Genomic DNA, 15,831 nt, shown 5'->3' with positions numbered 1-15,831 from the left:
CCCTATTCTCTTCTGTGCATTTAAAAAAATACTTCAGTGGTCCACTATTGCTAACTCTGACTGTTATCCTCTGCCCCAATTGAAAACCAAAAGACAAGCCAAAAAACAAAACAAAAAAACTCTTGCAAAAAATTAGTAAAAGTAAGTAAAAATCAATTCTCACAGTGTCCATGAGCAAAAGGGTATGTTTCTTTTTCCACTTTGTGTCTAACTCCCTCTAACAGGAAATGGGGAACATACTTCATCATAGATCCTCTGGAAACATAGATGAACACTGCTTTGACCTGAGTTAAGTCTTTCAAAGTTCTTTTTCTTTGCCTTGTTGCTGCCCTTGTAAATTATTCTACTTAATTTTGTGTCAATTCATACTACAAAGGATTCCCTGAAATCACGACTTATCATTTCTTAAAGCACAATAATGTCACATTATATTCTTACATCACAATATGTTCAGCCATTCCTCAACTGTTTAATAGGAAAACCTCTAATTTTTCTTATTTATTACCATCTAAAGACATAAGGTTTCCGGAGAAATACTTGTTTCTTCTCTTTTATTGGAAGATTAGCACTGTATTATTATACTATGCTGTCCAAACACTCAAATAATCTTAGTTTTTTAGGTCTTTCTGGACTCTTGTGTTTGTATACAAAAGTTTCTACTCAGCTCTAGTCTTTTCATCAGAAACATTGAAAATCTTCTAACTAAAAATCTACTTTTGCTCTGTAGGGGTGATATTCAGTTTTGCAAAGTTAAGGTACTCTTGCTTATTAGTCTTCATCTTTTATCTTTTGACATATCATACACAAAGATCTCTTCTCTTTTGTAACAGAAATTGCTAGATCTTGTGTGATTCTGCTGACTTTGCTTCCTCGGTATATGAATTATGTCTTTCTGGACACTGGCAATAGTTTTCCATTAAAGTGGAAGCTTTAGATCTGGGGTGTGCTATTCTTGGGATTTGTCCTTTTCAAGTTCCTTTTACGTAACTGTAAATGCTTTCTATCTTCATTAAGCCCTTGGTTTTCATAGATCTGGTCAGTTTTCATTTATAGGTCCTTGGAATAGTGTCTAAGAAAGTGATTGTGACAGAAGGGTTAAAGAAAGGCTTTTTTGGAGATTGGAGAGATCTGTGTATGAGGTTGCATGGGAAAGAATCAAAGGAAAGGGAGAGAATCAAGATATATGAAATAGTGATATATGACTGGTAGAATAGAGACCAGAAACTATGGCAAAGGGATGGAGAGAATGAGAGGAAGGCAACCGAAAAGAATGGGTAGAAATGAATGAAATCAAAAGAATACACAAAAATAATAAAGAACTAGTTATCACAGTAAATTAGAAGCTGAGACAATATTATGATGCTTTTAAAATCAGTCAGTAACAACATATTACAAAGAACTCAAGCTACAAGTCATCAATTTACAACATTTTGTACTAGTAAAATCTTTATGAAAAGTACTATATTTAAAAAGTATACATTTTAAGATGGCAAGAAACTGAAAAGTCTTCAATGAAAGCAAAAAATGATTAAAAGGCCCATAAAAATTTAACTACTACAAGAAGCTTTATGGAATTAGAACTACAAAAATACAAATTGTCCTTCTTAAAGAAAAATGAGCTGTAAAACTGATATACCTCAGTTCCTGGCTTTCTGAAGAGAGAAGAGTAAGGAGATCCCATGCTAACATCTGGTTACTATCTTCACTTTGGAATTTACTATGGTGCTTAATGTGCTGCAACACAAGCTGATCGAGACACTCCAAAGCCTTCTCTTGCACAGTGCTCTCAGTGTCCATCACAACTGGGATGATTCCAGTCAGCCAGGCTTTCTGTATCAAGACACTTCTGTGTTGAACCTTAAAAAAAAGTGGTAGTGAAGAGAATAAACATTTATATAACTTGGTCTTTGCTAGGTAATACACTGAGCACTTTGTAAATATTATCTCATTTGATCTTCACACCTACTCTAGGAGATGGATTCTATTATAATCCCCATCTGAGCTGAAAAAATGAAAGTAGAAAGAGGTAAAGTGACTTGTCCAGAGTCACACAGGTACTAAGTATTTGAGGTCACTTTTGAACTCAGATCCTTCCTGAGTCCAGGCCCAGTGCTTTAGTCCCTGTACCACTGAGCTGCTTCTAATTGAAGCTATTAATTCAGATCTTCAAATGAAATCAAAGAAAAAATCAGTGAACTTGTGATCAAGAACTTAAAGGGTTAAAAACATAAGAAAAAAAAAAATGAAGGCAACTATTAAAAATATTTAAGCACTTATGGCATATAGGAGGCCAGAAGAAAGGAAAATGGACAGAGTTCAGCTACATGTTATTATAAACCATTATTACGATAATATAAATATTATTAATTTAATAAACATTAGTTTATCATAATAAATTAATAATTTAAATCATTACATTTAACAATTTTAAATTGTTTACATTATAAACAATTTAAGAATGTTGAAATCTTAAAACAAGGGGCAGTTAGGTGGCGCAGTGGATAGAGCACCAGCCCTGAATTCAGAAAGACACGAGTTCAAATGTGACGTCAGACACTTAACACTTGCTAGCTGTGTGACCCTGGGCAAGTCACTTAACCCCAACTGCCTCAGCAAAGGGGGAAAAAAAAGAGAAGAAATCTTAAAACAAGTATTAAAAATTATCATTATTAGATTAGGTCAGTGCTCCTTTTGAAGATATTAAATCATGAGGGATTGAATACAGAAGTAAATATTGACCAAGAAAAAGCATAAATCAATGTGTATTCCAAGGAACAATTAAACTACATGCTAATAGAAAGAAGTGATCAATGTATTTATTGCTTTATGCTTTCTGGTATGAAATACAGAAAATAAACATGCTTTTAACTAAATTATACATAGTTTAAATGAAGCTGCTTTCATGGCAACACCATCTTCATATTTTAGTTTTATTTAAAAATTGATTCAGACGCTGACTCAACCAAATTAGATAAAGAAAAATTTATTGATTTTGTATGTGAGCATTTTCAGCTTAGCAAAAATCAAGAGATGGTTAATTGCCAATATTATTCAGAATAAGTAACTAACATTTTTCAGATGGAATATGACAAACCAGATGCAATTAATGTTTAAGTCTCCCACTTTCTCTTCATATAGAGAGCTATTTAATGGACTACATGAGTTTCTAATAATCAAATATGTAACATTTGTTAAGACAATTTTTTTTTTCAAATCTTATACAATTAACATGAATAAGGGCCCAAAATACCCATCACCTCACCATAAGAAGATCAGTAAGAGATTGTAGTGCTTGCTTTCGAACAGAAACTGCAGGGTCCCGGCACCGATCCTGCAAGGTTGATAAGTCTTCTTGGGTACATGGGATCTGACTGTGTTTCATAATACTAACCAACACCTGGAAGTCGCATTGAAAAAAAAAAAATTATTCAGAACTTTAAACATAAAAAAGAGCATTTCTAAACATTGAACAGACAGAAAAGATTTCTATATAAAATAGACTCTCCATTTCATAGCATTTTAAAAAATTATCTAATTCTCCACGTTACTTTTAAAACTGCCCTGCTTGTCTGTGCTTCCTTCTGTACTTACTCTAGAAGTTACAAAATCATACAATTGTATACTCAGACATATATATCTTGTTTTGGATGATTATGATGAATGATATATATAAGAAGGGCACAAAAGGAAGAATTAGGAACCAAGGATGTCAAAGTTCTAACTTTCTATAAATAAAAGCCAATAAAAAACTTTTAGTTTAGTATATAGGCTTTTAGTAAGCCTCTCCTCTGCTATGAAGGATCTAGTGCTGGCTATTTACATAATAAAAGTTTTGAGAAAAGGCCCACCTGGAGTGCAGATTTTCTGACATTGGTCTTCTCATCACCTATTCTCTGTCTCAGCATGATCAGGATATCGTTTCCTATTTAGAAATACCAAAATCTACCAAATCAATAACATCATTACATAACATCAGTACAAAATTTTAATCTAAGAGTGTTTATATTGAGTCTAAGAAATCAACTGGAAACGTAATACAAAGTATAAGAAGGGGGAAACGGAAGGGGAAAAAAAGCTATGCAATAGTAAATCTGTAATTTGCAAAAAGGAAGTCTGACATCAACAGGAACATTCAAAACAGTTTTGACTTAGTTAACATTTTGTAAATACATGGATTCAATAAAATATATAAATGGCAAATTCAGATTTAGAATTTAACTTGATGGAACATATTATTATCAAGCACACTGAAACCAACTCTATAAGGTCACAAAAAAGTTCTTCCTAAACTGTGATGAATACTAATTTGAATAACTGTAATCCTTTGGATTTGTAAAGCACATTTCAAAGTATATCCCAATCCCCTTAAGTCAGATATCACAAGGAGCTTTATTCTCATTTTACATAAGGATAGTAAAGCCAAATAAGGTAAGTAAAATATCTAAGTTCACAGAGTAAGACCATAAAAGAACTGAGTAGAATTCAAGTCTACTTTTCTTTTTACTGAACCTTGTAGACAATGAAACAATTGCAAGATACTTTGGGCTCTTGTCAACAGTATGACTACAATCAGTAGATGCATTACACCTAGGGTAGATAGCATACCCTGACACAAATTAAAATTACTTAAAACTCAAAATGACATAGGTAACATGGCATAATAGAAAGAACATTGCATTTAGAGTCAGAAGGCCTAAATCTTGAGTCCTGACTCTACACTAAGTGGCTATGTCCTATAACTGTGGGTATTTAATTCACTTTATTTCTCTGCATCCATAAACTGAAAAATGTTAGGGTCTCACAAAAGCCACGTAATTTAAGCCCTTCATTTTATAGATAGGAATATTAGGGACCAGGAAGATGAAGTTCACTCAACAAGTATTAAATGCAAACTAAGTACCAATCAAGCAAAGAATAAACATTTATTAAGTACCTGCTATGTGCCAGTAACTATAGATATAAAGAAAAGCAAAACCACTCCTTACTCTCAAAAAGCACACACTATAATATATGCAAACAACTATGTAAAAACAAGATAGATACAAGAAAAATTGGAAAATTTTCAAAGTTAAATGACTTGTTACGGTCACATTGGTAGTATTCAACAGAGGTGAGATTTGAAACTCCCCCTTTCCCCATTCTCTGGCTCCAAAACTAGAGTTTTTTCCAGTTGTAGTCCTGATTTAAGGAAACTATAAATAAGGGCAAATTAGCGATGCAAAGTGAGTACATAAACACTACAGGTAACTGATTCATTAAGTGATTAGTGATCATCACTAGTGATCAAACTGACTAGGAGAAAATGATTCTAAATGGGCAATTTTGGTAGATATTTAAATATACATTTCACAAAGTAATGAGATCTTAATCATGGAGTCTAGTCAAAACAACCTAATAGAATTACTGGTTAGATAATGAAAATAATAGGATATTTACAGAAGAAAGTATTCTGGTCTCTTTCCCAACCCTCCCAACTCTCCAAACAAATGACACTCCAATGAATAGACTTTTGGAGCTTACATATGACTTAGAAATCACGCAACAATTTTCTTTATTGAGAATAAACTACTTTCTAATTTTTGCTAACTATTATTGGTGATTTCTGGTTTCAGTACAAAAGAAAACTTTTTTTGGTAATGCAATTGGGGTTAAATGACTTGCTCATACAGCTAGTTAGTGTCTGAGGTTGGATTTGAACTCAGGTCCTCCTGACTTCAGGGCCAGTGCTCTATCCACTGGCACCATATTTAAAAAAAACAAACAAACCCCTATGAAATAAATACCATGTAACTTCACAAACTTAATAGTATCTTTAATAAATCAGAGCTATGCTTTTAGGCAAAAAGACTTTACTACTACAATGAGGAATTCAGTCAAATTAGAAGCCTAAAATGGAATTATTGCTTAAGGCTGCCTAAAATAAAATTAAATACTATTTAAACCTCAAGTTTTTGCAGAGTAGCATAACTTGACTTACCATCAAATCCAATTCTTTCACCACCACAATCAGTATCTGTAACATCTATTGTTTTAAAAGTGCTATGTGTCTTTCTTGGACAGTTAGAAGGAACTTCAAAGACAATAAAAAAAGAGAAAAAGAATTAAGGCAAAAAGTTATTTCACCATTTATTTGATAACACTGACAGAGGTGAACCCTGAAACTGTGTCCCCTTTAATCTATAAAAGAAGGGAGATTTGGAGTCTCAGGCTCTCCCATGGGAAAAGCATACCTTTTCCAGACAAGCCCTTCCCAAATTAAATGGCTTCATTCAATCTGAGATCTTGGTCAAATCACTCCCCTATTGAAACAGATCTTTTGGGGGTGGCCTGGATCCCCTTTAGGGAATTCCCAGACTCTGGGGAAAAGCCTTCAAAATGATTTTATTCAATCGGAGATCTCTGTCTGATGGTCCTTTATTGATTATCCCAGACAGCTCCCAGCCCCAGGCCAACATTTGCCCACACAAACAGGGGTCTGTTAACACACCTTTAGTCAAATTCCTAATCAGAAATTTGCCCACTAAGAAAGCCTCCTTCTTAGTGAACAATAAATCTCTTTTCTGCCACTCAGACTCTTTGGATTCTTTTGCACTGGAGCCCAGAGCAGAGGGGATTCCCCACCTCAATTCTCACACCTCTCCACTACCACTAGCACTGCATCAACATGAGTGTGGCATGCATGTCACTACCGTAGTTGCTCTATTTTTCCACTAATAATAAACTCAATTTCTTTCATCGAGCAATAACATACAATATTACATAAATATAAAATCTAAAGCCAAAAAAAATATATACTTGCTTCAAATATGTGACAATTTATCTAGATAAGAGCCAATTAATAAAAAGACAACTGTTTCAGTTTTTGAAATTATTAGTCCATTACCTTCTGCGCTTCCCAGTAAAGTGATTGGACAACTATCCACCCGTGACGCAGCATGACTTGAGGCTGAACAAGTAGAAAATTCATTAGCATACATCACAGTGAAACAAATAGCCATCAAAACCAAGATAATTAATAAGCTAAGCCTAAACACAAAAGACTAAATGTATATGGACAGTAGCCATATCTACTTAACATTTAATAAAACATGACAATCCTTGAAAACAAAAACAGCTAACAATCTAAACAAACATTTAACAATAATAGACCTGTTTAAATTCTTCAACTCTAATAAATAGACAAGTCTATTTAAAAACAAATCAGAAAACCAAATTTACTAGAAAAGGTATTTTAAAAAGATATGAAGATATCTTACTATATCTATTTGGAGAATATTGTTTTTACACATCCCTTTTACACAATCCCTCTAAATTCTTGACATTTCAACAACAACAACAAAAAATTAACCATATACATTGTAGCCTGCACACTACCTTGCAAAATCTCCAGTATGTTATCCGAGACAACAGTAGTTGACATCTCCAGACAGTGAACAAAACTTGAGAGTGCCTTGCTACGAACAGTAGGTGCCTTGTCTGAACAACGTCCAAACATCAGTTCTTGAACTAAAAATTTGTGCTTTAAAAACTTCTGCTCTTCCTGGGAGAGGGAACTAACCAACTCTCTTTCAGGACATTCCAAGAGAGCAAGCACTACATCAAGAGTAAACACCCTGTGTGAGATCTGTTAAAGCAAATATCATAAGAATCGTCATTAGTTGGATACATAAAAAAAATGAAGAGATCTTTCTGATATGTCCTACAACCTGGTAGTCATTATTTTGTATGCAATGTCATGTCCAAGAGTCTATAAATAAGACATTTCTTCCTACCTTTGAACTGCGAGAATATTTGTAAAGCCAGCGAATGAATGCTGCATACTCTAGACAGGGGAGTTTATTGAGCAATTGTGCCAAGGCCTGAGCTGCATAGGTCCGATACTCTGATTTATCTAGAACCTAAAACAGAAGAACAGTGAAATATTCTGGGACCAATATACTCTTTCATAATAAGTTATTTTCAGAACACATAGCTAAGTGAACGGAAATTAGTCAATATGTCACAAGTTAAAGATATTTAAATATATTAATAACAATATTGATAGCTAGCATATACATGAAACTCAAAGGTTTACAAAATGCTTTACAAATACTATTTTGTTTGATCCTCACAATAACCTCATGTGCTATTATCTCCATTTTGACAGATAAGGAAACTGAGGCAGAGAAGTTAAGTTACTTGTCCTGGGACACACAGCTAATAAGTATCTGAGGCTGGACTTGCACTTAGGTCTTCCTGACTCCAATTCAGAATTTTATCCATTGACCCACCTAGTTGCCTCCAATTTTAAAAAAATAATTTGAAAAATGTTTTCCAGTGAGGATACTGACATGCATATGAACATCAAATTCCAAAATCATATATTTGCCCCAAACTAAAACAAACAGTACCTTAGAACAGATATGCTGCAGTAAGATTCGAAGAACTGGATATACAACTTCTTTTAGTTCATCCACTAGCGAACTATTCAAAACATAAAACAACCTTACTGTTAAATCAGAATAAAACAAATTTTAAACACAATAGTTTTCCTAGACTTTATCCTAGAAAACCACTTCTACATTAGAAAAACAAAAACAAAATGAAAACTTCTGCCACATTTTAAAAGACATCTCAATATAATAGGGAGTTAAAAGATAACAATGCATCAGTGGCATTCATACTCTGAAAAGTATCAATTCAATTAAAAAAGAATCATCCAATAGATTATTTTATTTATCTGGAAAGAAATAATGAGGAAGCTCTATGCTCTCTCTCTCTCTCTCTAAAGTGACTTGAACAGGAGATTACAGCCAATATGTGGCAGAAGCAAAGCTTTGAGGTCTTAATGATTCTGAAGTCAGTTCTCTACTCACTATACCACTTTCATGTGAAATGTAGTAAAACATGCAATCAAAAGTGAATTGTCTTTATACAGGTTCAAAAGATATAACCTTACAGTCATGGTAACGACCACCATCTATTCCTGTAAGAAAAGAGTAAGCCACAGAACCACTATATTGTAGTTTAGCAAAGTACTGACATTTTAATGGATTAAGTAATTTTGAATCTTTGAACTTTGGTGTATAATTGGTGAGCTATATACAAAGTTATAATGCAAAAATTTGACCTTTCTTTAACACATGCCTACTTGTACTATCATTTATGATGAAGAGTGGGAGAGCTGTTCAGAATATAAAAAACTCACAAAGGCAGGCTTACAATCAAAAGGTACCTTTTGTTGACATGAAAAGGTCACAGTCAAAATCCAAACATAATTTTTGTAGCATGTTTTGGGTGAGATGGCTTTTAAAGATTCAGAAGGAAAAGAGGGGTAAGTAAAGGTGGAATTTAGGAAATTGGGGAGGAATTAGAGAGAAATTGGAGAGAGGCTTAGTTAAGAAAAAACTCATACATGTTGTGTCTATCTGAGTAGTTACATGATCAGTGACCAGCTGCCTAATAAAATAAACTAACAGGACAATACTAGGAAATTGATCTTGTGTGTGCAATTATGGCTGATACAGGATGGGCTTTTTTTTTTTTTTAATAGCAGTTAAACTATTCCTGACAATGGGGATAGAATGAGTTTGATACAGAAAGTTCATATCAATCTGTCATTGCACTTTTGCGCTGATCAAGATTAACACACAATACTCTGGTTAGTTTCCCTTTTATCTAAATATCAAACTAAATAACAATTAACAAAAAAACTACCTTTGAACAAAATAATTATAAAATTTCTTAAAATCACCATTTGTTCTGTCATTTCAATTGTGTTCAAATCTTTGTGACCCTATTTGGGGTTTTCTTGGCAAAGATACTGGAGTAGTTTGCCATTTTCTTTAATTAAATTAAATTAATCAAATTCGAATTACTAGCAAGAGATTTACTAGCAAGTAACTAAATTCTAAAACATATTCTTTAAAGACATTCTTTAACCCAATTATCTACATGCAACACAATATAATCCAGAGATGTCAAATTCACCAGTGTTGTGAAAAATCAGATTAAAATGTAATTGGGAAATGATTAACAAAATAAATAAAAATACAATACAACATAGATAATTTTAATTTGCGGTTATCTATTTGGGTTTGCCACCACTGATGTAATTAACCACTTTATGTCAAAATGTCAGAAGGGACCTGTAATGTTCCAGTTTGTTTTCTAGAGGTCTCCGAGACCAGTCTTGGTTTCAGCAGAGTAATCACCACAAGAATAGTCAGAGATTAAAATCCAAAGTCTTTATTATCTCCTTCACAGTCTGTCTCCTTCTCCTGGGGCGTGGCTAGCTTTCTATAGGCCCTCTGGAATGGGTCTTGGTTTCAGTGAAGGAGGCAGGAGAGCCACCACGAAAGTCTCTATATTGAAGTCTGTCTCTGGTTGAGTTTGTCCCCAGCTTATATACTTCATTACAATTACATCATTATAGTATATTGAGTATAAACCAATCATTATATCATTAGGAACCATTAATTTGTTGTACAATTAAATGAATCATAGAGAACTCACATGCTAAACTAGATAACCATTATTTTATCAATTCACTGAGTTAATACCTTGTTGTAAGATTAAATCAATCACAAGAGTTCCTACCCTTTACAGGGACCACTCTTCTAAAATGAGATCTCATTTAAAGAAAGCACACACACTACATATATTTGCCTACAAACACACATGTAATGAGTGGTACATGTGTCTATGTTGCATCATGTATATACATACATGAAGATGTGTCCACACATACACAAAGATATACATGTGTATATTTGCACTGAAAAATAATACTAATTATAAGCTATGATCAGTTTAATTATAAGGCTAATTTGTGGAGGGGAAAAAAGAGTAATCTATATTCAGATCAATTTTATATTCTAGGAATATACACATACAAGTCACTAAGTTTCTTTCCCCTTAATTCAAAAAAGTGAATAAAGAAATCTATCAGGGGCAGATAAATGGCAGTAGATAATCCACCAGCCCTGGAGTCAATAGGATTCAAATTCAAATCTGATCTCAGAAGCTAAAAAGTTGTGTGAATCTGGGCAGTCACTTAACTCTGATTGTCTCAAAAAAGAAAGAGAGAAAGTGTGTGTGTGTGTGTGTGTGTGTGTATGTATGAGAGAGAGTGAGAAAGAGAGAGAGAGAAAAAGAGAGAGAAGAAAAGCAAGAAAACTAAAAAGAAAGAAATTTATCACTGAAGACACGTTCAACTTAAAAACAAAAAATTAAATCAAGGCCCAGAAAATTACATACAAACAAAAAATAATTTTTATATTTTCCTAAGAAAACCACATTCATTTTACTTCGATTCTATATTATGGTCAGATCTTCCTTGAAGAAATCAGGACAGGAAAGAGTAAGAAGGATAAAAGAAACAGAGAAAGGAAAAGAGAGAGATGCAATTGAGAAAGGACCAACACAAAAAGGGAAAAGAAAACAAAGATTAGGACAAAGGAAAGACAGGGGAGAAAAAGAGACAGAAATGGAAAGAAAGGAAAAAGCTAGACCTAGGTATAAGAAAAAACATGGCAGATAGAAATCAAATGTGGAGGAAACATAGTCTTCTATCATGCTCTATAATTCATTTGAGTTGAGAACAAGTTATCCTTAGTCCTGATACTTGAAAAATGATTAGATGATTGACCAATGTTCACAAGATATTCAACTACTTGAAGTCCTAAAATCTACAAAGTTTTATTCCAAATAGAAAAGGCTCAGCAATTCAATAGGAAGCCAATTATTCTCTAGAGTGTGGCAATTGGTACCAAAGCAATATTACATTAGCAGACTAAATAGAAAGCAAAGATCCCATCTATACAAGAATACTGATAACAGCATTTTTTATGAGAATAATAAACAATTTTAAACAAATGGGAACAGCTAAAAACATCTATGTATTATAACTAAAAAAGAATATCCTTATGTAATAAGAAGTAATATAAGTGATTCAGGGGCAGTTAAGTGGTGCAATGGATAGAGCACCAGCCCTGAAGTCAGGAGGATCCGAGTTCAAATCTGGCCTCAGACACTTAACACTTCCTAAATGTGTGACCCTGGGCAAGTCACTTAACCCCAATTGCCTTAGGGGAAAATTATGTAAGTGCTTCAGAGAAATTTGATGAGATTTGTATAAATTGTTGAAGAGCAAAATAAGCAAACTACACAAATAGCATTTATAGCAATGTAAACGTAAATATCACTAGAAGAAAGTTGAATTCAAGTAATGAGGGGGAAAAAAAACCCTGATGATCCTCAAGAAAAAATATAGAAGCTTATTTCTTCTCTCAGGTAAAGAAATGAAGGACTAAAAGAACAAGACACTGCAAACCCTGTTTGTTCTATACTGAATGTTTTTATTTTAATTTGTTACAAGGGAGGGTTCAACTGAGGAAGAGGAGATATATGGAATGTACAGATAAAATACACTAACTAAACTTATTTAAAATGGCTAAATAAAAACAAGCCAAAGCAGTAAATCTGTCCCATCAAATATGAAGTCTGCATTTCTACATCAAACTGTCCCAATTCAAGGGTCAGAGAAAGGACACCAACCTTGTGAACTGGGATGTCCCTAGACACAGCAGAACAGAAAATTTAACCTTGTGGATGTCATACACTTTGTCTCATCAATACCACTGCTAGGAAAAATATCCTAAAAGGGGTCAAAGACAGAAGGAAAGATTGCACATATAAAAATATATATATTTATATCAGAATTTTTTTAAGTAGCAAAGATCTAAAAGTAGATACCCAGTGATTGCAGGATAGCTGAAGAAATTATACTATTTACAGTGAAAAAACATTAATGAATCATAAAGAAATGAAAAATGTAAAGAATTCAGACAAACTTATAAAGATATAGAGAAAAATAAGTGAAGCAAGAAAATAATTTACAGAATAACCACAACAGTATATAAGAAATATCTAATGAAATATTTTATAACTACAATCAGAACTACAATGGTCACAAGAAGTAATCATTCATGAATCCACAGGGCTTATTAAGAAGAATGCCATCCCCTTTGACAAAGATAGAGGATTCAAAAAGTAGAATGGAACACATACATTGTGAGACATGGCCAGTTAATTTTTTTCTCTAACTTCTTGATTATAAATAACTGTAAAATATGAAAATAAGACTACTTTTATGTAATAAGAAATAATAGAGTACTTCAAAACACTTAAACAGGAGTCCTATAAGAAGAAGGAAGGAAGGATATAGTAAGTCATTGGGAAGTGAGAACAATGTAAAAAGACTACCAATGTAGCAATTAAAAAAAAAACCAAAACACAATAGATAACAAAAATCAGTCATAGAGCCCAGACACTTAAGACAGAGCAGTAAGAAAATAAAAAAGTCAAAGTGTTTGTATTTCACCTGATAAACTGGATTGCATGATTTCTGGTATTGATCGTTTGTGAGGTGATATTAAGAGGTGCACGGTGGGATCCTTCTCCTACTTCAAACATGAGTATCACATTTAGCAATCGATGGAAGAGGCAAGTAATGACCTAAAAAAGATGGTAAGTGGTATTAAAAATTCAAATACATTAACAAGGTTGCCTATTGTACTATGTCCAAAAACAACAGAAAATAAGTTGTAGTTTTTTCCAAATCAACATGAGAAACATTATTTCTTTGATCATCGTTAGGAGCTGGACAAGGGCAAAAATGTGACTAGTAAGATATAAAAGAATTGCTTATAGCTAAAAAATAATGGTATTTTTCTGATCTTCCTTCCCACCCACACATACAACACAGAATCTGAAAGATACAATGGAGGAACACAAATGAACATTCATAAATGGCACAGAATTTAGAGGTGATGTAAGATAGTAGATGTAGGATGATAGACTTGTCAATATCATCAGGTAAAAAATGCAAAAGATTAAATGTTGACCTAAAAAACTTTATTTTCACATCTTTGTTTTTAAAAGGATATCTGAAAGGAAATAGGGATTTAAAGTACAGTACTGATAAATAATCATTGAGTCAAGTATTTATTAAATATCAACTTGGGGTCATGCCCTAGTACCAATACAAAAAAGTTAAATAATCCCTACTCACAAAGAGCTTATATTGTAATGAGAGACATGAAAAGTATATATAAAAATATATACAGTAAAGCATAAATATAAAAACAAATATAAATATACACAAACTAATTAAATATAATACAGTTTGGGAGAAAAGGCACTTGTGGCTAGGGAAATCAGGAAAAATTTTATTCAGAATCCTTGAAATGTATTTTTAAAAGAGAGGGACTCTGAGGTAGAGGTAAAGAGACACATTCATGCTATGGCAAATACGAAGGTACAGGGAAAGAAAATGGAATGTCATGTGAGGAACAAAGAATTTGAATGAATCACAAAATATGGAAGGGAGAATGCTGTCCAATGAAATTGAAACAATGGTCTGGAACAATGGTTTTTTCAGGCTTGCAAAGCTAAAAAGAAAAGTTCATATTTGATTCTAAAGGCAATAAAAAACCACTGGAGTTGGCCGAGTAGGAGAGTAATATAGGCAAATCTGTTCTTAAGGAAAAATTATTTTGGTAATAGTATGTAGAATGAACTGCAGTGGGGTGAGATTCGGAGGGTAGAAAGCAATTAGGAACTTGTGGCAATAATCTAGGAGAGAGGTGATGAGGACTTGGAGTAAGGTAGTAGCTATGTAAGTGGAGAGAAGAGGTCAGATGCAAGAGATGATGTAAAAATAGCAATGACAAGATTTGTTAACAATTGAGTTTGTGGGATGAAGGAGAGCTAGAAATACAGAATAATGTTGAAATTATGAATATGAAAGACTGGAAAGATAGTGAGACTGTTAAAGTAAATGGGTAAATATGAATGGGAAAGGTTTAGGAGGAAGGATGATCTCAGATTTATACATGTGGAGTTTAAGATGTTTAAGACATCCAGTTTGAAATGTCCAATAAGTACAGGATGATGGAGACTAGAAGCTCAAAAACTGGGGTTAGAAGTTATACAGAATGAGAGTCAAAACCCTAAGAACTGAATAGGTCACCAAGAAAAATTATAGGAAGAGAAGAAAAAAGGATGTAGAGCAGAATCTTAGGACAAGTTCCCATTCCGAACACCTGAAATGGCTGATAAGTCAGCCAAGGAGACTGAGAAAGTACTCAATCCACTAGCACGTGAACCAGAACAAAGTAGTGTCAGGAAAAGCCAAATGATGATAGTTAAACAGTATCAAATGAAGAACATAAATTAGGCATATTGATACTAGATGCCAACCCAAATAACATTTTAAAGCATATGTTAAGTATCTTGTTTTCTTATAATGCCTCAAAAATCAGGGCAGCATTAATTTTTGTAACATTTTCTTGGCAAAAATAAAGCAGCATACAACCACACCAGATGTGTCCCAAAAGGCATTATTTGGGGAACACCTAAAAAAATTGGTATTTGTACAAAGCAACTTTATTAATAGGTCCACAGAAAGAAAAATAAGATAGCTTGATAGTTATTTCTGTTACTAATCAACTATAAATGTGCAAGTGCAAGTACTAAATTGTCATGGAAACCTTGGGAACTGTGTAACTACCTATTCTTTCCTTTGTAATATGTCAACAAATATTTCTATAAAAACATGTCTTTGTTGTCTGGGAGTTCATGTGCTTCTTCTATGTAATCCTCATTTGAAACAGAGGTCTATGGATGAAACCAAACAATAAATTGCTGTAGCTACCAAATGATAGCACATCAAACTGGCACCAAACAAAAGATCGTGAAATATCTTTCAATATTGTAATACACAAATTATATCCTATGTAAAAAGATCTCTAAATTAAATAAATGCTTTTGAAAATTCAATCAACATTT

The 15,831-nt window shown here is 33.2% G+C and overlaps 1 protein-coding gene across 2 annotated transcripts in view; it reads right to left on the bottom strand.

Moving 5' to 3' along the window:
* Positions 1-15,831, bottom strand: part of NCAPD3 (non-SMC condensin II complex subunit D3) — a 97,052-nt gene that overhangs the window by 59,327 nt on the left and 21,894 nt on the right. For both annotated transcript variants that reach the window (XM_031960862.1, XM_031960861.1), the window contains exons 8-16: positions 13,364-13,497; positions 8,391-8,463; positions 7,773-7,898; positions 7,375-7,624; positions 6,884-6,946; positions 5,978-6,070; positions 3,849-3,922; positions 3,263-3,397; positions 1,637-1,857 (exon numbers count right to left, since the gene is read on the bottom strand). In XM_031960862.1, the coding sequence (XP_031816722.1) occupies positions 1,637-1,857; positions 3,263-3,397; positions 3,849-3,922; positions 5,978-6,070; positions 6,884-6,946; positions 7,375-7,624; positions 7,773-7,898; positions 8,391-8,463; positions 13,364-13,497 (1,169 nt within the window). The remainder of the gene's footprint in view (positions 1-1,636; positions 1,858-3,262; positions 3,398-3,848; positions 3,923-5,977; positions 6,071-6,883; positions 6,947-7,374; positions 7,625-7,772; positions 7,899-8,390; positions 8,464-13,363; positions 13,498-15,831) is intronic.

This window comes from Sarcophilus harrisii, chromosome 3 (genome assembly GCF_902635505.1).
Source record: "Sarcophilus harrisii chromosome 3, mSarHar1.11, whole genome shotgun sequence".
In the NCBI taxonomy this organism is placed as follows: Eukaryota; Metazoa; Chordata; class Mammalia; order Dasyuromorphia; family Dasyuridae; genus Sarcophilus; species Sarcophilus harrisii.
Note: the sequence above shows the minus strand (reverse complement) of the source record. Positions and strands in the feature narration are given on the sequence as shown.